Here is a 27,321-nt window from a genome sequence, read left to right on the forward strand (position 1 = left end):
ACATTTGAAATGAAAAAGTGGTCTACAGTTGCGTCTCGCCTGCTGAAGCAATCTTCTCGCTTTGGGTGTGTGGAGTCTTTTCGTCTGGTAGAGTCGTTTTCTATCCTGTGGCTAACCGCAACATTGTCCGGAGCGGTGTAATTCTCTGGATGATGTCTGGGAGAGAGCATACTTCGTCGTCGGGGGTGAAAAAAAACCACAAACGTAAATTAACTTTGTCTTGTCGATTACGATTTGCTTACCCCAACCGTACCCAGAGGAAATTGCATTTTGGTCCGCCATTTAGCATCCGTTAAACAAGAACACAGCAACTGTTGTGTGTGTGCTGTGAACAGTGGAGGACTTTTGCAAGCTTGCGATGTAGTTAAATAATATGTCTCTGGGACAAATTGAAGCAGTAATCGGTGTACAAGAGCGTCTGGTGGTAAGACGTATAAATCTTAATTGCACACATCAAAACCATCAGAAGCACCAAACAACAACCAAGAAGCACCAGCATCCGTTCCGGCACGATCCCATACACTGGATGTGGATACTTCTCACTCAACAACCATAAAAAAGTGAACGATTCGAACATTCTGATTTCTGGGGTTTTGTGTACTTATGGCCAGCAATAAAAAAAAAACGCCAGGCATTCGCTTCTCTTGCGGCACCATCTGGATCGAACTTCCAGTCGAGAACGGCGTTTTCCGATACAAAACCTCGGCAGCTGATGGAGTAATATTTATTTTTGAAATAAATAAGCAAAATGAGAGAACTTCAAGGCGATGATGTCACCCGTCGTCTGTTCACACACAATGCAAGGGTTTGTAGCCTTCGCTGACACGAGCTGCATCACTCAAAGAATGCGTAATCGTAATGTACCTTTTTTTATGTAATCCAATACACTTGACAATGTTCGGAAGAGGAAATGCCAGACTCCCGGGGCGTGAAGCACTCGAAGGGGGTTGACAATCGTGTGGATTTCTGGCCTCAAGGCTCCAGAAATTGGAATAGGCGTTTAACACACAGTGACGGATGCTAGATTTTCTCTCTTGTCGAACCCCGAATGCCCAATGCGCCTAGCTATTTAAGTCTCGTTTGCGTTCATATTTCAAGTGGTCACGTCTTTTTTCGGTGGGCGTTGAAAGATTGATGATGATGATGACAGTCGTACTCCGGGTATTGGTGTGTGGCGCTGTGTAGCATGTTAAAAAAGGGAGCCCCCGACGGAGCGGAGGGTCAGCACGGTCGTGATCTTAATTACCCGTCTGTGGTAATGCCTTTAGATCTGTCCAGTTTCTAATAATCGACCGTTTTTTAGGTTCGTTGGAAGTTTGCTCTCCCTGTTGTTGAGGCTGCCGAGCAAAGACAGCAATCGAGACTGAAACGGTGAATGAATAAGGCTCTCAGATTTGAACTTTGAGAGGATCTGCTTGAGAGGAGCCAGAGTCTGGACGTATTCTGTTCTTTTCAATGTCCGCAAAGTATCTGGACCACCACATACACGCATCAATCAGCATTGCTTTGAGGCTTTTAGCAACCGGTTAGGTCAGACATTCATACTTTGGGCGAAGCTTCCCAGCCCCGCGGATCGTTAAAAGGTGTTAACTTAAGCCTTCTCACACACAATCGTAAAACTCGCGTCCATAGATGGGCGACGCGATCTTCTGTGTGCTCTGTTGTTGTATATCTCCATCCGCCCCGTGTCTGGTGGAAAGAGGGTGGATAAACAACACAGAGCACGCAACATACTACAGCGGGGGGCGCAAGATCGTGACGGTGTGGCACTATGCATGAGTGACTCGCTCGCCTGACATGCGGCGTTGCAACAACGCCCGTTGTCTACATTCGGGAACCGACCAGTGAGGTTGTATACTGTTGCTCTTGCTTTGGTGCGTGTCATCGTGCTGTCCGTAGTGGTGGTGTGTGGTTTGGCTGGAATGGGCGTTGGCCTCTCACGCCGTGTGCGCACGCTAGCCGCTCTAGCATAAGGCCTTATAAAAATTCGACTGAGTGTTGTTGTATGTGGCTTAGAACGGAAACTTTGGGAAATTTGTATATATGTCAAGCACACATGGAAGGATTTGACCCTTGAAAAGATTAATCACTATCTCCTCTACTCGTTCCACCATTTTTTATTTCGTCTTCCAAAATTCTAGACCCCAACTCACTCTGAATGCTCTTCTAACGCTTATTTCTCCCCTTTGCTTTCTTCCTTTCGTTCACAGAGCTAATCGAAACAGTTCGATTCCGCTAGAGATACAGACTTTGGAAGATCGGTGATCTTCATCAACCATATCCCGCCCCAGCCTAACTCCACAAGGGTGTGAGTGGTCTGGTAAGCGTCCGACGACGTCGTCCTCCAGGTGAGGACAAACTCTCTGTCCCACACCATCCCCCACCCTTCCTCCCAAATGTGGACGACACACCATCGAACCGGCCATGGTGCCGGTGGCCGCCGCCGTTGTTCCACGGCTCAGCTACTCCTAGCCGCCGCCATCGTACTGATGCTCAACGTACTGACAGTGCACAGTTTAAGTAAGCTATTCATACCTTCTCCAGTCTTCTTTTTCTCGTTTTTCCTTTCCACACACATGCAATGTTTCTTGCAAGTCATAGAACAAGTGTTTCCATGTTTAAAACAATGTTCCAAGATTGTTTTCTAAACCTGGAGACACTCTTGTTCTGCGTCCTGAGAAACACGGTGTATCCACAACCGTATGCTAATCACAAACGTATCGATATTCTTCTCCTCCCCTCACCTGTATTGCAGTACACTCACCGCCGCGCATCATCAAGCAACCGCCACCGGATGAGATGCTGTTTCAGGTTGCCCAGCAGGGCGAAAGTGACAAACCCTTCCTGATCGAGTGCGAAGCGGAAGGTGAACCGACACCCAAGTAAGTAGTGCGGACTTTGCAGAAGTGATATACGTCGATGAGAGGGCCTAAGAAATTCGGGATTGTTGCTGCTGTGTTCCTATTTTAGTGCACTACATCAGACGCACCGCTCTTAGGGTTTAACATCGCCCCACAGCTATTCCCATGGATTGTTGCTCTGTTGCTCGGTCGCTGTGTGCTGTTAATCCCTAAGAGTTCGTTAATTCTTTTCCCCCTAGGGCTAAAGGGGAAAGGAGTTGGTTGGTTGGACACGTGTCCACAATCCTTTCGGAGATTTAATTTAATTTCATTTTGATTGAATACGGAACAATGAGATGTGTGGGTGTGAAATGGTGTAATGGGTCTTTGTGTTATGCTGGTTGAGAAAATAGATAGGAACCATAAACACATATGGGACAGAAAAAAAAATAATTGAAGGATGGTTAAGGGCGCATTCATGCCATGAGAAGCATCCACAGCCAGCCATGCTCGGTATATTGATTATTTACTAAGAGAAGCATTTATATTTGTACAACAAGTTCAAATGTTGAACAAAAAACGGAAAACGATTTTTCAATGATAAAGTCAGAATTGTGTAGATGTAAACGATTGTGGGGGGGGGGGGGGAGGGGGAGGCAGGGGCATCAGTGGGGGGAAGGATATTTCCCCCTTTTTCGATTGTTCGATTATTGTGCGCTTGTAAATGGGAAATGGTATTGCAAGGAAAAGGAAAATTCGATCGATCAAATTCGCCGCTGTCGGATGAATTTGACTGTCTGTCTGGCTGTGTTCCCGCAGGGAAGTCAGCCTGCCATGTTTCCTCGGGGGGGGGGGGGGGGTTTCCATCGTTTTTTCTTGCCCAATGTTTTTTTTTTTCCTTTCCAGCTAAAATTTTATTCGATTCCTGTGTGCACAAACAAGACGATAGATGGAATGGAATTGCTTTTTCCATTTTTCTGTCACGTTAAAATAACAGCAGCAAAAATCGTATCCCACTCATCGAACGGTTGTGCAGTGGCTGTAGGAAACTGTCCGTTATAATGGTCTGTTAAATAATGTGTCGGTGTGGAAATTGATGGTGAAATGATAGTTTTTTTTCTTCTCTACTCCACTGTGTGGTTTTCGATCGTGATGGTACTCCCCAGCCCGTAAAAGTGCTACGCGAGAAAGAAAAATAACGATAAAATGTATTGATTTTTCTTACATTTTTGTATGTAAAAAATTACAGAGTGGATATTCGACCTCAAGTTTCATAACTTCATTCGTTTTAATACATCCCATGCAATGTGTCGCCTTCTGTGGCTTGGTGAACAACAATTTTTAATAACCCGCTGCCACTCGTCACACAACTAGGTCGTCGTCGCACACATGACGGATAATATGATTAACCTGTTTTTCTTTACCTCGCAATCCGCGACTGCATTCTTCTTCCCTTTTATGGGTGCACACGCCACCCTGTGTGAGGCTCACTCTTGCCATTTTCTTGGTACACAGCTCCGATGACTCACAAGATAAGATTAACGAGCCCCCTCACTACCATCACCAGGCAAACAGAAGCTGGTAGAAGCGCAAAGATGAACTGCTATTTGCTGGCTGCTTCGCGATTATTGGTAATTAGAATCTGTTATTTTTATTGCGAGGGGAGTAAAGGTCGCGACACGAGTTTAATTTTGTTTGTACAATTCTACTGTGGGCAGATTACATGGGGGGGGGGGGGGGGTGGAGTGTGTGTGATTCAGAAATGTGGAGTTTGACAGTTGGTCGAGTTTTTGTGATCGATAGTTGCATTTTTGCATAGCGTTGCAAGCGTTTGCTGGTAATCTGTTGCACTGCCACCTCCAAGAAATGATGGGAAGGAATTCTGTGAAATTTTTCTGGAGCACAAAGCCGGTTGTGGTAGGTGTACGTGCCAGAATGTGGGGCTAGAGATAATAAGAAAGATTTATTTATGAGCGCATCGGGGAACATCGTCGGTTGTTTTGACATGCACTCTCACACAAGCAATAGTTCTGGTGAATCTGAAATAACAAACTGTCAGGAAGTTGCAAGGAAAGGAGTTGGAGAAGTATCCGCGAGACAATGCAAATGATTACATGATCCTTTGTCGTCGTCCTTTTCTGGGCCAGATATTCACCATGTGGCAAACCTTGAAGCAGATGGCACCTCTATCATCTGTCAATCGATTTTATAGTTGCATATGACAGCATTGAGGTCATTTGGAATATCAGCCAAGCTTACAAAGTGTGTAAGAATGACAATAGTCGATCACGACACGTCAGGTTAAGGTGCTTGGCAAACGCCTGAAGTTCTTTACCGTAACTCCAAGGGCATGCATCAGGGTACATCAGAGCGACTATCTTTTATAAAACAATCCAGATCCTGACATTAGTTTGTGTCTCTACTATGTAGCAGGAGCATTGGATCTCAATTTGGGGATTAGAGAAGCGAAATGTTGGTAACAATACATTCGAACATGCTCAAGAAGGGAAAATTCTCAGAAGAATTTTTGGAAGGTTAACTGAGAAATCCGTTACACAAGGACGAGAAAGGGCTACGAACTTTTACAGGTGGTGATCTCACCCGGTTGTGCAGCAGCGTGACAGCCAGCCAGGTTTAGACACGCCTGGCGCCGGTGTGGATTGATCATTATCATTGGGAATGACGCACTGAATGACTCAAGTCCACAAAAGTCCTTGTAGGCCCCCTCTCTCTCCGCCTCGTCCACATGACGCAGAGGTGTGTTCCGGGTGTGTTGTTGTCCACAGCCAGCTAGAGAGCGCCACAAGTGCCCACCGAGCGGAGAATAAGAATAAGAATAAATGCTTCCAAATCTAAGATTCGAACCCGGGATGAGCGAGCGTTGTTGTGCGGCGCATACGCTTACCAATCGTACCATGAGTCAGCCTTGCGAGAGAGGCTTCTATCTTGAACCTGCATGTACAATTGGCGAGCGCGTATTGTTCAGCTTCTTTAAACAGAAGAAAAGTGTGCGTGCTATAAATGAAATCATCAAATAATCACGTTTTGAAAATAAACATAAAATAATATATCAAGGAATCATTCCACTCCTACACTTCCACTCACATCGGTTGGTGGTGCAGTAAGGATACATTTTTAATCTGGGTTTCATTTCTTATAAATTTATTAAGACATTACTTCCTGCTTTCCCCCCGTCCTATCTCCTCTCTCTCTCTCTCTCTCTCTCTCTCCCGGTGGTGTCACCGTTTTTTTTGTTCGTGATAAGAGATGATGGCGCTGCAATAGAGAAGTGTAATCGCATCTCAAACAGTAGCTAACCGGGCCAGGTACGGCCGAACGCAACATGCGAATATAGATTCTCTACCCTTGTTGTGTATTTCTCCTCTCACTAGAGGCACGACCGTAGCAAGAACAGGAGAAAAAGGGCTATAAAAATAACATTAATTCTACTTCCCTTTTACGTGTTCGTGTTTTCTTGTTACATTTGCAACGTCTTTCGTTTGCCGTACGGTAAGAGTAACCTTCAAAACGCAGGGATACATAGAAAGGTCGTAAGGTTTGCCTCTGGTTAGCGCTATGGAGCTTGACTGCAAATAAGATAGAAATAAGAGGGGAGCCACATCGTCAAAGTGTCTCAAGAGGGGGAGGGGATGTGGAGAAGTTTTACTGTTGCTACCTGACACGCGTAGTGTACTGGTTTGGCCTGTGGAGACCGTTTGTGCCCGTCCGTACGATTATAGATCAAACCGCGCTTCGGAGTGTCCCTGAGCCCTTGGTCCTGAGCTCCCCATCGTGTGCTGGTAATATTGTTTTATGTGTGAGTGTGTGTGTGTGTGTGTTTGCTTTCTCTGATGTCATCCAATGATGCTACACAAGAAGAAGACGCAGAGAAAGGAGTCCAACAAAATGGATACATTCTTGCGAAGCTTACTCTCTAGCAAGGATATGTGTCTGATCTTTGAGTGTCGCTCGACGGAACGATGCGGCTTTTTCCTTCTCTGACGTTTCTGTATGTATCGCACCAAAACTATACTAGTAACGCTGAAGACAAGCGCACCCTAAGCAGACGACTCCGCTTCTCCTCCTCCACCCCCTTTTCCCTTCCACCAAACCTGTCAGTGCCTACTATAAACGTTATCCTTTTAAGGCTTACGGGTAGCTCTTCTGCAGCCAGTCGAGCTGCGTTTTTGTGAAGCCCGACAAAAAGAAAAGATGGGGGTTTCCAGGCTTGCTGGTAACATGAAAAAAAAAGGAAAAGTAGTTTCCTTTTGCACACACACACACACAAGCTCTGTGATTGTCGGACTAGACTTTTGGCGACGACAAAGAATGCCAGGATCTTCACACCAGCAGGGAAACCGGATCGGGTGAGGCAAACGGTTTTTCGTCCCTGTCGTCGATATCGCGTCACCGCGGTTTTGGGAAGGATGTGGGGAAAGCCGCGGGCTCTAGCTCTGGAGAGACCGTAAACTTGGCCCCGTCTTTTATAGTGCTGTTCCCCCCCCCCCCCCCACCTACGCAATCTAACCTTCCCCGAAAAAGGACATCAGGTACACGAAAATGGTAAGAAGCTCTTTCGCTCGTTTCGCCATAGACGAGTGTTGTTGGAAAAAAATGCCTTAAAAGCCTTAAAGGATATTCATGTCTAGGGCTTTCGTGGCTCCGAAGGACAGACGGGGAGAGAGAGAGAGAGAGAGGAGGACCCTCTGGCGGTATTGTATGCAGTACACTGGTGGCATGTGTTGCGTGTATATTGGTGCGCAGGTCCTGCTGCCATGCTGCTGTATCTACTGATGTTCATTCGTCCATTTTCGCTCTCTTTCGCTCGCTTTCTTTCTCTCTCTCTCTCTCTCTCTCTCTCTCTCTCTCTGTCAATCTGCTGGGCAATGAGACGACCAAGTCCGGCGTTTCTGTGTATCGCACACCATCACTGCTTTAGTGGGGTTGTGTGTGCACCGCTGGCTGGAAAATGTGCCGCATTTCCACACGCCGCCTACATTTGTGTGTGTGTGTGTGTGCGCGCTCCTTTTGTATCGTGTGGAAAGCAGAGCTTGTATCTATGTGCGTGTGTGTGTGTGATTGGCTTTTCTGATGGCAGGAAAATGCGGCAAAATACACAAAATACACTCGTTCCGGCGACGTCGTGTATGGCAAAATTATCGATTTTTGCCAGCCATGAGAAGCTTGCGTTTATATGTGTTCTGTTTTCCTCGTGTGTGTGTGTGGGTATGAATGAATGTGAATGGTTTTCCCGCTCGAGGACACACAAATTCTGCAGGTCTTTTCCCAATAACGTTTTGGGCAAGATAAAATGTACTTTTGTGTAGTTCCGACTTTCTGCTAGAAGGTTTGACAAGGCGACCTTGTTAGCAGCGGGTTTTTTTTTTTTTGTTTTCCAATTTCGACATTTATTACATTGTCAAATTAATCGAAATTGAGCAATGCATGTGGATTTTGTTTCGTTTCCAGAGCTCGATATGCCTTTCCTGTATAAACTTATTGAAAGGTGAATAAATAAAAATTTAATTAAATTATTAATCGTCCTCAGCAAGTCTATTTTCATGACGATTTCGGTCACTGTTTTCCACCTTCAAGCAATAATGCATTTTTTCGAGTGCAATTTGGCACCTATTGGGTTCGTTTTCTCCCTGTTTTCTGTACGGTTTGATGCCTGACCGACCTGAGAGTTGTAGTGACTCCTCATATACATCCTTACCTACCGAAATTTGCAAAACAAAATCGTTCAGAAATGTCCTAAACATTGCGCGAAATTAAAATACTGTCCTAAAGGACTTGGCAGCCCCTTCCTCATACGGCACGACCCGTGGTTCAAATCCCATCCAGATCGTTGCCCAGTAAATAGGACTGACAGTTGGTTAGCAGTATCTACGAGTCTAGTAAGCCATTCGATGGCCGGCGTGACCTAGGGAAGGTCGTTAAGCCAAGAAGAGACAGAGAACTGTGAATCAGATTTCATTTCCCGATTTATACAACGATCTTTTCTATCTAAAATTTTATATAAATTTTTATAAAATAGTCTTATTCTATTGCACCGTTAAGGTACAATTTAGTTCCTACTTTTCTCTTGAAATTGAAAAAAAGAAACGCCGCACGCTCTGACAGTAGTTAGTGACACAAGACGGGACCAAGATGACGGCTGGGCCCGCGCTAATGGGTGTGTAGCAACGGAGAAGGTTAATGTATCAATTACAGCCACGCACAGACACACACACACACAAACCTAGACATCACGATGTGCCTCTTTTACCACTTACTTGGTCACGGGAGGATGTTAATACACGGTTCCCAAAGCCCATTGGTTTGTTTGGACTGTCCCGAGCGTGAATAACGAACGGCCGAAGGGAAAGTAATAAGAGGTGAAGAAAAGTAAGAGAGTTAAACAACAACAACAAAAAAGGCACGCACACCCAGTTCTCGCTGAAACTAAAAACGTTGAAAAAAAGGAGGTTATGTTGACTGGGCCCTTGCTCTCCTCCACTTTCCGTCCCGCCACGCGACGTGGATCAGGTTGCAGTTAAGTTTTCTTTCACCGCACCAGTTCGAAGGGAGGAAAGTTAGGAAAAGAGGAGGAAGATGTTTGGAGGAAACTATTTAAAGCGTGCAACGCCACACACGGCACATCAACACGATAAAGGGATAGAAAAGGCGGGGAGGGGTTGCTAAAGAGAGGACGTGTCGTGGGTGCGCAAGTGGTTTAAGGAGGGTTGGATGAGGATAAAGAAAAATAATGCGGGGAATCCTCCTCCCCCCCCCCCCCTCTCCCCCTTGGACACACCCATTCACGCAAGAAAAATGTGCTCAGCGGGCGAAAACTAGGTTAAAATGAGGTCTGGAGAGGGGTGCTGAAAATGGAAGGATGTGAAGGACTGTAGGAGAAGGAGGGGGGGATCACGTTCTTAAAGCACGATCGTGAAACATTAAATTTTTTTATGGGTTTTAAGAGTAAAAGTTCTGGAGTAGTTTTTCTTGAATTTTTATTTTCTTTTGTTTCATTTCGTTTTGTTGTTTTCGGTTTTTTTAAAAATTGTTTTATTGTTTATGTTGAACATTTATGTTTAGTTTTTTATTGTACTCGTTTCTTTTTATTATTTTTGAGCAGTTTTTAGTTTCTTGAAAACCCTTTTGTTTACCTCTTTAGTTTTCATCCTCACACATTTCTTAATTATCTTCATATTTTTCGAATGTTCTTATCAGAATTAGAAACGTTTTGTTTTCTACCGAAAGTTCTCACACCCACCTATCGCTTATATATTGTTTTTTGCAGAAAACTCCTTCCTTTCATTGACTTCTAGAATGAGAAAATCATACTCAGGCACATAATGTTTTTTTTTTTGTTATTTGTTCCATAAGAAACGGTCTCCGGTCGGTATTGCTGTAGTGATAAAATTTAATTGAATTAAATGTTGGTCCTCTTTGTTTTCTACCGTGCCAATCAAGAGCACTGGAGCGGCCATCATCAACCAAGAACTTTGAACTCCCGTACAATAAACCTCAATTCGATGCAATCTCAATAGTAGGTGCGCGCTCGTCAAAAATGTCGTCATGCCCCTCCCGTCAATCACGCAATAGTTATTGATTGGTGTGGTGTGCCTTTTACATTGTATTTTTATTTTCGCCCAACATTGCACAACGGTTGGTTGTGTTCGAATGCGCAATAACTGAAGAAATCCTTTAAAATTACATTGATTTATCCGTGACATTTCCCTGGTTGGGATATTTTGCTGGAATAAGCGATGAAAAGTTTTCCAATAAATAATCCGTTAATTATTAATCGCTCCCGTGTGTGGCATCCCCGGTACTTATGCCAATAGAGAGAGAGAGAGCGGGATGGGCCTTAATGGATCCGAATTTGATGGGAAAATATGACGGGTAGATAACATTTGGCTCACGCACGCGGGTGGACGTAACGAATGCGGGCAATTAGGAAGCAAACAGCGAGTGTTGCTCTATATTAAGAGGATCTTAAATCCTGGAAAATGTTGGAAGCGTGAGAGAGAGAGTCCCTCTTAGTTTTTGCGGTTAATTTTAATTCCCAACCCAAACACACTCCGCCAGGAGTGTGCGTCTGTGCAACATTGTAATGGTTTAGTGTTGCTTTTGTTTAATGTCTTCTCTCTCTCTTTCACCCACGTGGCACAGAGCGGAAGGAAGAATCGCGAAAAATCGTACCATTTTTCGAAGTAATTAATTCCCTTTCCAACATTCTGTGCAAAAGGCCAATTTCACGCTGTAACATACGAAGCGAGAGAGGTAGCTCATCCCTACATTAATCCCATGGCGCGTGCACCAAATTTTCGGGCTACGTGGTGTCATAACAGCTGTGCGAGAGAGGTTATGTAGCGGTCCCAAGCGCACAGCTTGCACTGCTGCGTGTGTGTGTGTGTACCTTAAGGATCAAGGATTGGGACCGTTTCTCGCCGTGACGCACTCACCCTTCAAGTTGATCTTTTGTACCGGCACGGTCTAGGGGTACGGTTGGTGGCTTGTGAAAAACCATCTGTTCCACGTCCATCAGCGTTTGGTGTCCGTATGAGTGTAACGAATCTTTCATTCCCCCCGGAAACGCTTTAATACTTACCCGCACCGAGAAAACTCATAAAATCCAGCCAAAGGATCAACCAGAAAAAAAGGGTCACCAGTATGTGGGATAATTGGTCCGTCGTTAATAATTGCCGCTTCCGAAATGGTCGCACACAAACGACTCCGCCGAGGCGCTCCGCCGACCAGTGTGCTCCGGGGATTTTAGGCACCAGCAAATGGACTCCACCTTCCCCTAGCCTTGGTCCTCGGACGTTGTGCACATTAACGTGAATGGGCTGAATGGCTGACTTTTTAGAACGGTGGCAAAACCGGCAAACGTCAACATCACCGAAACGGCTTGACCTCTGCGGTGCTCCGGTGTGTTGGTGTCAATGTTTCGTTTAATATGCCCGTTTTAACTCGGGTTACCGACGAACAACGTCTCCGTTACATCCGTCATCACGGGACGGGACGAGGAAGGGGGAGGCATACACGTGAGCCAAGTGACCCTTTACCTTGAGCGCGTAGGGAAAGAACCCTGAAAGGTGAGCGCTGCATGTACGCACGCGAATAATGCAACACAGCTTTCGGAGTTGGTAGGAATTGTAACCTAAAACGTCGTTACGACCGGAAGGTGTAGGTATCGTGAAAGAGGTTTTGGCAAAGGGGGGGGATACGGAAGGTCTCATTTTGCCTACTAGAATCAGCAAGGTGTGTAGGTGTTGCTATGCTTATGAAGACAGTCTAACAGTTAGGACATCTGTCTAGGTTATTTGCGCAATTTTCTTCACTAGATTCGTTTCGCGTAACGACTTCCCAATGAAGCTTCCTATATCTATGAAGATATAGGATACAATGACGAGATTTGAACGCTTCTTACTATTGGAGGGCGTTGGTAATCTGGATTCTAAACTTTGAAACTCTAGACACATATCCAGGACGTGTAGTTCACATAGAATTTATCTCTTGATCCAATGCAACGAACCAAACATGCACATGTTGTTCATTTGCAGGGTGCACACACCATCCCAAGGTGTTGTTTTGTTTCTTCTATGCTACCGTAAACGACCTGACAAGGAACCATTGCAAGGATAACAGACGTGTGTCAAGTCTCCCAAATTCTAGACCCGGTGTTGCCCTCCCGCTTCGGTGAGACTTGGCTTTCCGCTCCAGTGAAGCGCAGTGCCACGTCCGGATCCTGTATAGGGCGAGACAGGGCAAATTTATATTTATTTAAATGCCTCCCTCACAGACCGGGAGCACATATCCATGGAAGCAAATGTCCTGTATGAAATATTATTGCGACTTGCGACCCTGCGACGAACGACCATATGGTTGGGTGAAAGATCTCGTACCGCACCTCACTCTCTCTCTCCCTCTCTCTCTCCTCCGTTTGGTGGTTCAATCCTGTGACAAATCGATTCGTCCAGACGGTTCCGCACGTTCGATGATTGTTTGATGTGTTTTTAATAGATGTACCTCCTATTCTTAACACGCAAAAACACACTTCTCGCCCGGACTTGGACCAAACATGTCACCGAAAGCTGCAATGCAGGCAATGTCGCGTGAAGGGCACATTTTTCGCCCAAAATTGCCATTTGAGTTTTATCGTGTGCAAATCGACACAGGTCAAGCAACGGCGAGGCGAGCCATAACTTCCTTCGAGTGGTGTTTTAGGTTGACCATTTTAACCTGGAAGTGTGGAAGAGAATGGGCTGCGAGACACATACTCACTTTCGGTTCGTCTGCAAGAATTAATTCATTTACTACCACCCGCCGGCGGCGTGTGTTGTGAGCGAAAGTGGTGTGCAACGAAGGAATGGAAAAAAAGGGTCATTTTAACGATCAACCGGAACCCTGGTTCAGCACTCAACCCGCGCGGGTTTGTGCTTTCGCGGGGGACCCTCATTCCTCCCAACACACACACATATTCGCGTTAAAAATAAAAGTTCGGGTCATAAATGAACAGCGGTCGGGCGGCGTGGACGGATCGACGGATGGTGACCCGGGGTTCGCATAAATTTCTGGTGCCCAGATGCCTCTACTTAAGGCGACGAACGGGCGGTAGGGAAGGTGGTGAACGGTGTGTCTCGGTGGGTCATTAGTCAGGCTTCGGGCTCCGGACCAACGCAAAACCCGCCTCCGGTGCTGATGGTTCGTGTATCGATTCCTGGTAAGAAGAAGCACTCTTACTGGCGCGTTTAATCGCCTTCGCATGAGCTCGGCTTATGGTGAGGCTTAATTTATATTCTTACCGAAGGGAGCCTCCCGTTCGAAGGGGCCTTGCGGTTGGAGGGATGGCTTAGAAAATTAATTCTTGGTTGCACCAGGGTGGGAATCCTGTGAAGTGTGTGTGAGTGTGTATTTGGAGCGTCCGCAAGAAAAAGGCGTGCTCAAATTCAAAATGGCAAATGTTTGACAGTTGTCTCGATCTAGAGAAAGTAAGCTGACTACGGAGACCCCATTTTGAGGTTCGTTTCCGTTATCAAGAATTTGTCCAAGAGTTTTGGATAAAGATTTAGATGGATAAAAAAAAACACTTTGCCATTTCGAATGATTGGGATGTCTGCAAGGCACACTAGGCACACATATGCCGGCTTTTTCGTAGCTCTGCTCAATTCTCTATCTCCGGATGTGTTTCGCCATATTATACCATATACAGAGTTTTATTGGTGCGTGCGTTGTGTTTGTCGTGTATGTGTTTCCTATTCCAGTATGCAAACATTCTTGCAGAAGGGAGGGGGGTTCCTCTTCCCTCGCTTGGACACCACGCCGCGGTGAACTATGATGGAAACCCTAGCATTGAAAATGGCACACAAACTCGCGAACTCTTCTAGTACAACCCCCCGCTTCCTGATGGTGGATGGCGACAGATTACGTAATTGTATATAATTTGAATATCTTAAACAGTAGTAGTTTCCATGCGGCCGCGCCAAAAGCGAAGAGAGAGAGAGAGAGAGAGTGTGTGTGTGATGTGCTGGAACACATCGGTCCCCAAGAATGTAAGATTGCCATCAAGTCAAGATCCTCCACCACAGCGACGCAAGACGAGCGTCTTCAGCATGGCTTGGTCATCCAGTGTGCATATACGACATCAGCAAAGTTCTTGGAACGGTGGCATGACATCATAACCTCTCTGCCTCATATTCGCTCAACTGGAAAGCAAACATTAAAGATGTGAAGGAGAAGAGAGTGATGCATATTTCAACTATTCAAAATGTTGGTCACTACCAAATGTTGAACCCTTCCGAACACAAGTCCTCCGACGATGTTTCCATCCGGACAGGGGCCTATATTTTTTTCCTTTTCTTTCAACACTGCTTCGTCATCGGTTTACTGGAACGATTTGTTTCAATCCTCTACGCGTGCCCTCACTCGCGATCGTTACTTCTCAGAACAAATAAACTTAAGGCGTCGTACGCGTGAGAAGTGCGATGATGCTGAAATGGTGGAGCAGAAGAAGATGCATTCGGTGGTGGCAAGGAGCCAAGAGAGGTGTGTAAGCGTCAGCGATCCCTTCTCTTCGTTCGGTTAAACGGTTTTGTAAACGGCAATCTATGTCAGTGACAGCAATTCAAAACGCGCGACACCACAGTGTTTGTGGTCGTGCGTATCGCTCACAATTGCTAGAGGATACCGAATTCTCGTTGTTGCACTCGACCACCTGCTCAACTGCTAGATTTCGTCATCTTGCTAACCTCACCGTTCCCCTTCTTCTTGATGTGAAGATGGATACCGAATAGACACACAAACACACGCATCATGTTTCTTCTATCTCACTATTTGAGCGATGATGTCACTCGAGGCCTTATACCATGGACTCAACCGCTGTATATTTCTACCCAGCCAGTTATAAATACAGCGCGATCTATGTGTACCACGCGTGTGTATGCAATGTCTCCCTTCTTCTACCCCAATACTAATATGTAAATATATTTCTCGTCGATGACGCTATCCACTGGTGCCCTGCAAGGTCGTGCCGTTCTCGGCTCTGTCATCCCGAACCTGTCCGGGGCAGAACCATGCACACACGCAACACCACCCCCTGTGAAATAGTTTCTAGCCGGCTAAAAAAAAAAATTCTGGCGATCCAACATCGGTGTAACGCTTCCACCTGGTCGTGGCTCATTAAACTCCACCGGTTGGAATTCTGTTCTCATTACCGGTTGTCAAAGTGCATGTCAGTAAGCACACACCGGCATCACCTGCCTGTCGAGTGAAACTGGTTTTTCGCTCGGGAAGAAGTACGACTGGACTACTGACCTTGCGATCTCTACTGGGCAGAGCTCACATTATAGGGTGCTGTTGTTTACATGGGAAAATGTGTCTTATTGATGTGTTTAATGTTTAGTTCTCATCGTAAAAAAAACATATGGTTAGATCTCTTCAAAACCTTGAGCATGTAGCGGATCTCCAGGCGTTGCTAGACGGCAGAGTTGTTTTCTTTCAGAAGTTGTCTTTCTTGCTAGAGCTCTTGCTAGACAACTTTGGATATCTAACCCAATCTGTCGTCTGGAATTTGCAATGTCCCGTCTAATCCTCACCCTCACCCATCCCAATGTACTGATGCAAATCTCGACTTCCACTCGAGACTCGTGCTCAAGACGACTCCGCTGTTGTGAGGCTTCCAGTTGCTGTAATGTGTCCTCAGGCACACGTTTGCGCCGACAACAATTGAGCTCAATTTAAGTCGCGGAGGTTCCAAAGATAGCTCGGAACTTGAACTTTCGGGTTTGTGAAGCGTCTTCTCTCGGTTCGTCTGTTCGACAACACTCTGTGTGACAATGTGTTGTTTAGGTGAAGCATGATCTAATTTAATAATGACGGCATCCGCCGTTGGGAAGCGGGACGCCAGACAGGAACACCACAAAACAACATCTACGGTGATCGGTGTTCTATATGATCTTCACCGACAAATCGTACATATGTGCGGGATTGTTTCGAGGGAGAATCAGTTAAAGCGAGCCATATGTTAAGGGGGGAAACGAAGTAGAAAAAACAAAACCCCCAGAAGGTTAAGATTTTGTTGTTTATTCAATTCCGGGATGATCTATCTAATCTACTGCGCGGATACACCATATGCATGTTTTTGGATCAAGTTGTTATTCTAACCTTCCATTTTGTTTCTCTCTCTCTCTATCTATCTCTCTATTAGATATCGCTGGATCAAGAACGGTAAAAAGTTCGAATGGCAAACGTACGACGACCGGATGTCGCAACAACCGGGGCGTGGTACGCTCGTCATTACGTCACCGCGCGACGAAGATCTTGGACAGTATCAATGTTTCGCCGAAAACGAGCACGGTACCGCAACGTCCAACTCGGTGTTTGTGCGCAAGGCTGAGCTGAACTCGTTCAAGGACGGTTCGCCCCAGACGGTCCAGGCGGACGAGGGTAAACCGTTCAAGCTCGTGTGCCAACCACCGGACGGTTGGCCAAAGCCGAACGTGTACTGGATGATCCAGAACATGGATGGCGGTATCCGGAGCATTAACAATTCTCGCATGACACTCGACCCGGAAGGTAATCTGTGGTTTTCGAACGTTACACGTGACGACGAGTCAAACGATTTCTTTTACGCGTGTGCCGCTTCGTCCGTGTTTCGAAGCGAGTACAAAATCGGTAACCGGGTGTTGCTGCAGGTACGCCAGACCGGTATTTCGGCGGCACAGAACCGGCACGCACCGCAGCGCCAGTACGTTTCGCGTAAGAACGAGGTCGCACTGAAGGGCAAACAGATCGAGCTGTTCTGTATCTACGGTGGTACACCGCTGCCCGAGACGGTGTGGACGAAGAATGGGCGCGCGATCATCTGGAACGACAAGATCCAGCAGGATAACTACGGCAAGTCACTCAAGATACGGCGTGTCTCGTCGGAGGACGCGGGTGCGTACACGTGCGAGGTATCGAACGGTGTCGGCAATGCGGACTCGTACTCGATCAATCTGGCGGTAAATGCGATACCGTACTTCACAGTCGAGCCGGAAAGTGTAAATGCGGCCGAGGGTGAATTTGCCGAATTTAAGTGCGAGGCAGCCGGTAATCCGAAGCCCAACATTATGTGGATCCACAATGGTAAGCCGATCGATGTGAGCTACGCTAATGCGCGCCGCATCATCCGTACGAACAGTATTTACATCAGCAAGCTGCAGAAGAGCGACACCGGTAACTACGGTTGTAACGCAACCAACTCGCTCGGCTACGTGTACAAGGATGTGTATCTGAACGTGTTGGCACTGGCACCTGAGATAACGGATCCGCCGAAGCGTGAGTTTACCGTCGACCAACGGAACGTGACGATGACGTGCCGAGTGTTCGGTGCCCCGAAACCGGAAGTCAAGTGGTTGAGAAACGATCGGGAACTAACGGGCGGACGGTACCAGACGATGTCCAGCGGTGATCTTTTCATACGGGACGTAAAGTTTGACGATGCGGGCGAGTACAAGTGTTACGCGTTCAATACGCTCGGCAGCAAGACGGCATCGGGCGAGCTGATCGTGAAGGAGCGCACGGTGATCAATGATCCGCCGCAGGATTACGAAGCGGAGGCTGGCACAACGGTCACATTCCGCTGTAACGCCATCGCCGACTCGTCGCTCGAGCTGACGATCGAGTGGCTTACGAAGGGTGAGATAATTGATTTTGAAAATCAACCACGCTTCATCCGAACTTCCGACAACTCGCTGATGATTTCGAAAACGATTGAGCTGGACACGGGTACCTACACCTGTTTGGCACGTACCGATCTGGATGAAGTGATGGCAAACGCAACGCTTACGGTAATGGACCGACCGAATCCACCCACCCTGACCAGTGTGACGTGTAAGGGTAAGGTGGCGAAAATCGAATGGGTATCAAATGGAGATAATCGTTCCCCTATCCTGAACTATATCATTGAGTACAACACGAGCTTCACACCCGACACGTACGATGTCCTGTCGGACGAGGTACCCGGTACGGACTTTGCCTGGGTAGTGAACACGACGCCTTGGAACAACTACACCTACCGGGTGATTGCGGTGAACAAGATCGGTCGCTCGCTACCATCCGGCCACAGTGAGGTGTGCAGCACGCCCACCAGCGTACCGTACAAGAATCCCGACAATCTCGAGGGCGAAGGTACGACGCCGAACAATCTCGTCATAAAATGGCGCCCGTTAGCGCAGGTGGATCATAATGCGCCTGGCTTACAGTATCGAGTGTACTGGCGTAGGGACATACCGAGCGGGACCTGGAATTCGGCGGACGTGCGAGATTGGCGGCAATCCAGCTATACGGTGGAGGGATTGCCGACGTTTACACGCTACCGGGTAAAGGTGGTGGCGTTGAATGAGCGCGGAGAAGCTAATTCCGGTCCGTGGGAAATTGAAGCGTACACCGGTGAGGACACACCGCTGGATGCACCGACCAATTTTACGCTGATCCAGGTGACGGGTCCGACAACAGCCATCCTTAGCTGGAATCCGGTTGATCCGAGCTCGCTGCGTGGTCACTTCAAGGGGTACAAGATTCAAACGTGGACTGAAGCGGATGGGGAGGAGAATCTGCGCGAAATACTTGTAACGGCCGATTCGAAGCAAGCGCTGGTGACGGATTTCATCCCGGATGCGACCAATTACGCTCGAATTCTTGCTTACAACGGTCGGTACAATGGACCGGCAAGCACGACGTTGTCGTTCGATACGCCGGAAGGTGTGCCGAATACAATCCAGGCGCTGGAAGCGTTCCCGCTCGGTTCGTCCGCTTTCTTGCTGCGGTGGAAGAAACCGCTGCAACCGAATGGTAAGCTGACCGGGTACCGGATCTACTACGAGGAGGTTAAGGGTACGACGGTTGGACCTCGCATGGAGCGTGAACCGCACATCTCCGATCCGGCAGTGCTGGAGGCGAAATTGGCACGCTTGAAGCCGGCTTCCAAGTATCGGATCCACGTGGTTGCTACAACCAAGGCTGGCGAAGGTCAAGAGTATGTGAAAGCTCTGTTGCTAGTTTAGTCCTCACACAACATGTTCTAACTCATCTGTTTTCTTTTTTACAGCCTTTACATCGAACGTGCAACATCGTCTGGGCTGGGTATGCCACCGGATGTGCCCAACTTCTACTGGGAAAATTTACCCTCGGATAATGGACTGGCCAATATTAAGGTTGTGTGGCAACCGTCTCTCGGCGGTAAACCCGGATCTCATTTCTATGTGAAGTATCGCGTCAAAGATGAATCGAGCTGGCAAACGACTGATCCCGAGCTGTACGAAAACTACCTGATCGTGCACGGCATCAATCCGGACCATCTGTATGAGTTCCGGGTCGTATCTGTTGATGGCGAATATCAGACGGAATCGGGCACACAGGAAGTCGACACCTACGGTATCCGTACGTATTTCCGTCTCGTAATTGTCACAGCTGTTACTAACGATCGCTATCCCTCTCTTTTTCGTGTTTTCCTCCCGATCTTTCCGGTATATACAGAAAGCTCAGTAAAGGTTCCGGGTGATAATATTGCGACGGCCGGCTGGTTTATCGGTATGATGCTTGCGATTGCCTTCCTGATACTGGTCCTGATCATCATTTGCATCGTGAAGCGTAACCGTGGCGGCAAGTATGATGTGCACGATCGCGAACTGGCGAATGGCCGCAACGACTACACCGAAGAGGGCGGATTCCCGGAGTACTCGCAACCGTAAGTGTGGATGGATGCGCACCTACTTTCTAGAAAACGGCGTATTCTCACCCCTCAAAATTTATTCTGACTTGAGCGGATGTGCGGAGTACACCATTAAAGCGTCAACTAACACTCTCCTCCACATCTCAGCTGCTCCCTTATTGACCAAATAGCCTAAAGAACCACTATTAAGGGATTTTTGCAATACAAATTTGTCTTAATATAGTGCCTTAATAGGCAGATTTGGCAAAAGGGTTCTAGTATGTGCCTTGTTCTTTAAGAGCAGCACACAATTCTCCTTCTTTTTGTTTTCTTCTAATCCTTTTCGTACTGTTTAACGAAACACTGCGCTTAATGGCGGCGTAGAATTCCTGGGCTGCTTCACTTTGGCTCTCCTGAAACACGGTGGTACACTCGCATATGCGCTGAGTGGAAACTGTATTTCCAACTTACTGCTCCAGCCTGTTGCCGTGTGTGTTTTTTTTTTTTTACTCTTTTTCTGCAGCGCATGCGTGATAACCATGTTGGCTGCGACTGATGAAGTGACTGTTGTGTATAGCTATCCTTGACACTTTGCTAACACCTTTGGCTTTCTGTTTTATTTTCCAAATTTTCACTTTTCTACCTCTGCTTCGACATCACATCACACACCGCGGTTGTGTGATGTGTGTATGACTCTCCTGATCAAATTCTTGGCGAGCACGTGTATATCCCCATTCCTATATTGCGAATGTACACGACCGCATCTCCATTTCGTTTTTAACTTCAACTTTGTCTACTACACACTACTTTGCTGCGCAGCGTTCGCACTCACTTTTCTGTGTGTGTGTGTTCGAGTGTGAGTGTGTGTATGCGTATGTGTGTTTTGCAATTTTTCATTCTGTAGATAGTATCAAACCTATCATGCCTAGAGATCTTTAGTGGTAGTTCTTCTCTTACATGTTTTTTGGAACATTTTAATATCCTCATCAACATCATCGCCATCTGCATTACATCGTTAGTGTGCGGGATAACTACTTTACGGGATAACTATTACCCATACTGCTCCTCCTTTGATATCATCATCATCCTATCCACACCCCCCATCTCAAGCTCAGCATCAATCGTATCTCTTTAATCCTCCACATGCCCTTGGTTTTTGGAAAGTTAACCTTCAGTAATATAACACTCCGCTGTGCCGTGCGTGTTTTGTGTGGAGCTTTAACTGTGTACTGAAGCTGCTGTGTATATGGTTAAGTTCTCCTAAAGCAAAGCTCTCCCGGTTTGTTTCGGGAGGACAGATGTTGGTAACGGCTCTCTCTATCTCATCCTGATGTTTAAAGGTAAATACATAAAAGGGTTTGGTTGTGCGTGTGTGTGCGTGTGGTTTTGTCAGTAAGACAACTGGTTCCAGCATCGTCGATGCCCTTCGAATTGCTCCAGAATTTCTACGATCTTGGTGCGATCGTCGCCCCACAACACATAACCTTTTTAACTTACTTTTATAACGCAAACTGCGAAGTTCTTATCTAGAAGATGTAACAATTTTGTACCTCGCCGTTATGATTGGGTTTTTGTAAAAAATTTCATAAAAAAACGTTAATTAGAATCAGGAAATTCAATAAGAAAACTGAGCCATCTCGCTAAGCTTCTCCAGGATGTGTTTACATCTTCTATTTATCGATATGCTAACCGATCATTTGCAGCTCTCTTCCCATACACCACCATACAACGCATACATCGCTGTCCCCCCGCATACCTTTCTACTAAACACATCATATGCCAAACTTATCAAATAAATTTCCTCCTCGTAGCATCCCTAACAACCATTAGTGATTAAGCAATCTAGATAACATACAGTAAACTTTCATTCCGCCCTATGCTATTGTTTTTAACTGTAATGTGTAATGTTGGATCTATCTCTCCTATCTATTTTGCTATGCCTCTCTAACTCTCATACAGCTCTTTCTATTCCTATCCGTGTAACGGAAATTTCTCACCCATTAAAGCACACCTGCCTGTGTATAGGAAGTAAATTGCTATTCTCGTGTAAAAACTACGCCTCACGCCTGGAAGTAGGCAACATAATTGTTTCGAACATTAGTACGATGAGAGAACCGATTGTGTGTCTCTATGTGGAAAAGCAATTTACTTTTGATCATACCCTAACCCTTACTAATGACTCGTACCCTCTCGACTCCTCATCGCATTATGCACCAATTTTTATGAGCTGAATATGCCAAACTTTTTGTTTGTTAGCAAATATCATTATTTATTTTTAACATCATCATCGGGTTTGAATATCTTCTACCTAAACTCTATAGTCTTGGGATTGGGATTTAAAAAATTCCGTTATGGGACAAATTCACGTTCACTACTTCCGATTCTATAAGTATCAAACGTCCAAAAGTTTTTTTTTTGTAAATCATGACCTTTCTCGCATCCATGTTTTTTTTGTTTGTTTTTAAAATGCAAACATGGCCTTTTCCCATGTTGTATGTAATGATGTTAATTTCCTATGCGAGGTATTGTACATTCGCTTGAAGGTATCTTTAGTAAGCACTACTCTTACGCCATATTCACTACACGTTTCCCGGCCACTCGTCACTCATGTGTATATATTTGAATTTATAAAATTTTTATTGAAATTGTTCTTTTGTGCTACCTACCGTTGTAGAAAATCCCCAACCTTCCATAATTAGCTCACACGTCCAGATTCAATTTCATTTAGAGAGAGCTCTCTGTCGAATTTTTGAGTCGACAAGTGTGGCCTAGTGTTGAAGTTCTCCGTACACAGCAGACAGTTGCTGTTGACTTTGCTCATCCATATGTAATGCAATTGTACATTTAGAAGAATCGAAGCCTTCCTTAACTTATTCAAAAATATCAACCATTTTGTATTATTTGTACTAGTCCATCTTAGTTTAATAGCGAATTATTTGCACTAAGGGCGAAATATAAATTTTTATAGCAAACTTTATGTTCAATCTTTTTCACACCCTCATGGGAAGGGGGTAAAAATCACCACCATTCGAGCATCTCCTTTGTTCCCCTCACCTTCACCCTCATTCCTTGAAACAGTATGACGAGGTAAAGAGGATAGAAATCTTAAAAAAAAAACCAGAAAACCTGCCACCTTTCCCATTTCGGAGGTTCCTACAATCTACCTCCCCCGGATATCCCGGGAAAGGTCAATGGTTTTTGTAATTGCTGCTGCTGCTGCATACATACCTACCTTTACCTTACCTAATCTACATTACATACCAATCATACATACTAAAAACAATAGCCACGGACGGTAGCCGTCCACTGCTTTGATACCAAATGGAGTGTAGTGTTTTACGTGATTACAGTTTGGACAATAAAAGCCAGGGCCGACAATCGCTGAACTCGCAAAAAGTAGGACCGGAAAGTGATACAGATTCCATGGCGGAATACGGTGAAGGTGATACAGGTAATGTTGTGTTGTTATGCTACCATCACCCGCTCATACTACACTGTCAATCTCACTTTCTCTTTATAATCACCGCACTATATCACCCCACACTCAATCTCAACATGAACATTTTTGTTATTTTGATTTCAATTTTTCTCTTCCTCATAATCCCCTGTGCCATATGTCTTTTAACCTCGTAACACCTTTCGAGTGCCTTCTTAAACATCACACATAAGAAACCATTCTGTCTGTCTGGTCCAATCATTATCATCACTCGCCTAACTCATCCCATGTTTTTTCTCTCTTTCTCTCTCTCTCTCTCTTTCTCTCCATTCTCTATCATTTATTCGTGTCATCCCTCTCTGTACATCTAATTGTGCCATGCATCAGTTATTAGTACCTTGGGTTAGTAAGAAAACCATTCTATCATCATTTTTATCGAAAACCACAACACCTTTCATAATAGAAGACGCGTGGATGCGCGGCGCCTAGTTCCTCGCGTAATCTGTAGTAGTTGTGTGGAGACAGATATTATTTGGTTTTATTCTTTACCTCATACTTGCTGCATCCCATGTTTTCTCATACAGCCATTGCCATCAGCTTTTGGTCCATGAAGTCATTCAATTATAGACTCGAAGTCATCAGTTCTAGCCCCAAGGGACCAAGGTCCAGAAACATTGGTTGAAATTGAAACCAATATTGCAAGTTTAAAATTTTAAATTAATTTCTCGTAGATGTGGAAAACTGCATAGCAAAATATTGCAGATCTAGTATTTCGATATTCAAAGATATTAAGAAAATGGTGTACATCGACGCCATTTTTTTTCGAACAGCGTTCATTCGCTGTAGATATAGATATACATGTTGGCCATCTGACCTAATCTGAGGATTTAGAACCTAAAATTGATGCGCTCCGTCAATAGTTGGTGATTTGGTGACAAAATATAGCGGCAACGGCTGTTTATCATCACACAATATCATTAGTGCCTTACTGTTTTCTCTCACTTGTTCCTCATCACTCTCTATTATATTAGTTGCTACTGTGTTTTTTTCTATTTTAGTACATTTATTAAATAATTTCTACACTTCATTTCTTTCTTACCACATTTATTACATTAGTCTTGATTTTCTTCTTCTTAAATTAATGTCGTTATGATTTGATTCTCCTTCCATACCGGGTGCTTACGGGGCGATCTTCATTATTTACGGGCGCATGTGGGGGGGGGGTTAATTGTGCGGAGGAGGTGGACCTGAAGGTGTCAGATTTGTGTGTTTAGTAAAATGCTCCATCAACACATACACAAATAGCATCCCTTTTTTTTCCTCCCCCTTTTGGCTTCCTTTCCTTTTGCGTTTGCGTGTTACACACTTGCAATGCGATTTTTTGGTTGTTGCTGAGATTCGCGCGCCTCCTGTAGCCTCCAACCGCAGTTAGTGCGTCTACTGCATTTAAGCTTTCCATGTTTTCGTACCTGCAAAACACAATATATGCTCGTTTACACGGGGATGCCAGACACTTTCACACGCCTCGAAGCGAAAAAAAAATCGACACGATACAAGCAAAAGCGTCTTTAAATGCTTTATTTTAAGCGGTTGTTTCATTTCGGTTCGTTATTCGCTCTATTTTTATGTTCCTTTTTCTCTGTGAAAACTTGCTTTATTGTTTTTCTAAATGTTTCGAAAACTTTTGATTTTTTGTTTGTTTGTTTTTTTGTGTTGTTTGATTTTGAGTTTTGCTCTTGTATATGTGCATTTTTGTTTTTTTTTCTAGTTTTTTTTTATCAAGTTTGCGGTATTCGGTAGCTCTCTTTGATGTGCTTATCGTCTTGTGTGTTTTATCGTTTGTTTGTTTCTTTTGTTTTTGTTTTCACTAAGCACAGTTGTCCTAACAAGTAGAGTTTTGCTCATTTCGTGCGTTTTGTAAATGTTTTTTTCGTTTTTTTTTTCAAACTTAAATGTTAGCTTTTCTTTTGTGTTTTCCCAAGCTTCTCTAGTGAGCTTTTTTCGCACCTAATTAGCGATACGACAATATACTTAGCCGTAATCACAAAAATATTTATCACATTCGCCCCCCACCGCAAACCACTTACTCATTCTCCACACACAAATTATGGAACGAATGAACTTCTATGTGCTTTGTGGCGTTTAGTCTTAATTTTTGTTTGCTTTGTTTTGCTTTTCTTCCTCGTTTTGTTAAATTTTATTTCTTTTTTTCTTTTTTTTCATTGTTTTTTTTCGCCCTTCATCCCTCCCCGGGTGTTGTGGGTATGCTTGTGCAGAAGGTATGAATGAGGATGGATCCTTCATCGGGCAGTACGGACGGAAGGGTGGCAAAAATGCGGATAGCAATTCGCAGGCGTTCGCAACACTAGTTTAGTTTTATTTTTAGGGGTACGCGCTACAAATCGAGTGCAAGAGAAATAAAAAACGAGGATTAATTTTAGCTTAGCAGTTATACACGGAAGATGTAATATGAGAAGTAGGAGAACGAGATGATTGCGTGTTGTGTCGATAGGCTTTCCATACAAATCACTACCAATGCGTCACAACTGTTTGTAAAGAATAGAAAACTAAATTGTTAATTCAATCTGTACGCGACGCACCCGTATTCCGCTAACTATTTCTGGAGGTGAAAAAATGTTTCGCATTAAGAGACATTGTTAAGATTTAATGGAGTATTTTTTTGTGTCCATTGGGCCATATGTACGCCACGTGGTGATAGTCCGGGAAATTCGTCCTTCGTCACTGGTCCGAGAGGGAATGATCCGATGATCATTCTAATCTGTACTGCACGTGTACTGATCGCTCTTCCAGTCCGAAGGATGTATAATGGTTAGCGTAGTGTAGTAGTGCATTTGCTGGTAAACGTTTAGCAGCAGTTTTAGTTAGCAGAGTGTTGAAAGCAGAACAAGAAGAGTAGTGAGCACTAAATCAAAAGTGAACCATCACAAAAACAGAGTTAAGTTGTTAGGATGTTACTAGCGTAAACACATACAAACACACTCGAGTTAGAGCAGATTCATTTATATGTAAAGCACAGAGTTTGAACTTATATTTAAATCGGCCACTTCAAATCTTACACATGGCAACCCGTGGGCTGGTTTTATATAGCTGAAGGCGCGCACGTTAAAAAAAAAGCAACAAACAGGATATCCACACGTGTTGCTAGGGTGCTAGCTATAGTGTAGGGTGTTGTGTTGCCACAAGCGTACAAGGATTCTCCGTCAGTGACGCCACCGGATGCTCCATCCAAACCATCTCGTCCGCAGAAACTCTGTGGAAGAGTCCATCATCCGAATACAATCGCACACGAGAGAAAAGGCCCCAATTTTCAGTTGCGTTCTTAGCACATCTTCCGTTCGATCGTTGACTTTCCTCTGTGGCCGTGCGGCACTCTTCACATACTCTTCCGTTGCCAAAAAAAAAACGCACGAATTATGTAGGTATTTATGTTTTTATTTTATTTTATTTTACTTTTTTGTATATTTCATTACTCTCAATCGAACTCTCACTCTTGCTAGCAAAATTACACACCAACTGCATAGTAAATAGAATTAATATACTTTTTTTTACATGCGCTTGGCGACAGAATAATAATTTTCCAATAGAGAGTTCGAATCCGTTGAACCTATACGAGACCTTGCAGTTTGAATAACTGTCGTGTTTACTAATGCGATTTCTTGTACCGTTTTCTTCTCCTCAATTTCTGCGCCCCCTTAATCCAGGTGGTCAATTTACGGAAGATGGCTCCTTTATTGGACAGTACGTACCGGGCAAACCACCAGTTAGTGCACAGTCGACACCGCAGAATCCATCGCTACAGGGCGCTAATGCTGGCATGGCAACGTACGTCTAAAGTGGAAGCT

At 45.0% G+C, this 27,321-nt stretch overlaps 5 protein-coding genes across 10 annotated transcripts in view; 4 read left to right on the forward strand and 1 right to left on the reverse strand.

Moving 5' to 3' along the window:
- LOC126561385 (uncharacterized) overlaps nucleotides 1-14,355 on the forward strand; it is a 390,544-nt gene extending 376,189 nt beyond the window's left edge. Inside the window, exon 2 of the mRNA XM_050217499.1 lies at nucleotides 14,342-14,355. The gene's annotated coding sequence lies outside the window, so the exon portion shown is untranslated. The remainder of the gene's footprint in view (nucleotides 1-14,341) is intronic.
- The window catches only part of LOC126557212 (cytoplasmic dynein 1 light intermediate chain 2), a 367,651-nt gene that overhangs the window by 320,845 nt on the left and 19,485 nt on the right, over nucleotides 1-27,321 (forward strand). The gene's annotated exons all lie outside the window — the stretch shown is intronic.
- LOC126562509 (uncharacterized) overlaps nucleotides 1-27,321 on the reverse strand; it is a 301,387-nt gene that overhangs the window by 191,382 nt on the left and 82,684 nt on the right. The gene's annotated exons all lie outside the window — the stretch shown is intronic.
- LOC126558897 (V-type proton ATPase subunit d) overlaps nucleotides 1-27,321 on the forward strand; it is a 401,974-nt gene that overhangs the window by 67,592 nt on the left and 307,061 nt on the right. The window lies entirely within an intron of this gene.
- LOC126567201 (neuroglian) lies at nucleotides 2,386-27,311 on the forward strand. Of its 4 annotated transcripts, none has more exons than XM_050223435.1 (7): nucleotides 2,386-2,520; nucleotides 2,756-2,882; nucleotides 16,537-19,347; nucleotides 19,420-19,751; nucleotides 19,848-20,058; nucleotides 23,355-23,473; nucleotides 27,181-27,311. In XM_050223435.1, the coding sequence occupies exons 1-7, from the start codon at nucleotides 2,397-2,399 to the stop codon at nucleotides 27,309-27,311; spliced, it is 3,855 nt and encodes a 1,284-aa protein (XP_050079392.1). In that variant the 5' UTR covers nucleotides 2,386-2,396. The 4 variants fall into 4 exon arrangements, with proteins under 4 accessions (XP_050079392.1, XP_050079400.1, XP_050079406.1 ...); XM_050223443.1 differs by lacking the exon at nucleotides 27,181-27,311 and adding an exon at nucleotides 25,735-25,834; XM_050223449.1 differs by lacking the exon at nucleotides 27,181-27,311 and adding an exon at nucleotides 25,735-25,834 and having other exon boundaries at nucleotides 23,373-23,473.

The sequence above is a fragment of the Anopheles maculipalpis genome, chromosome X, assembly GCF_943734695.1.
Source record: "Anopheles maculipalpis chromosome X, idAnoMacuDA_375_x, whole genome shotgun sequence".
In the NCBI taxonomy this organism is placed as follows: Eukaryota; Metazoa; Arthropoda; class Insecta; order Diptera; family Culicidae; genus Anopheles; species Anopheles maculipalpis.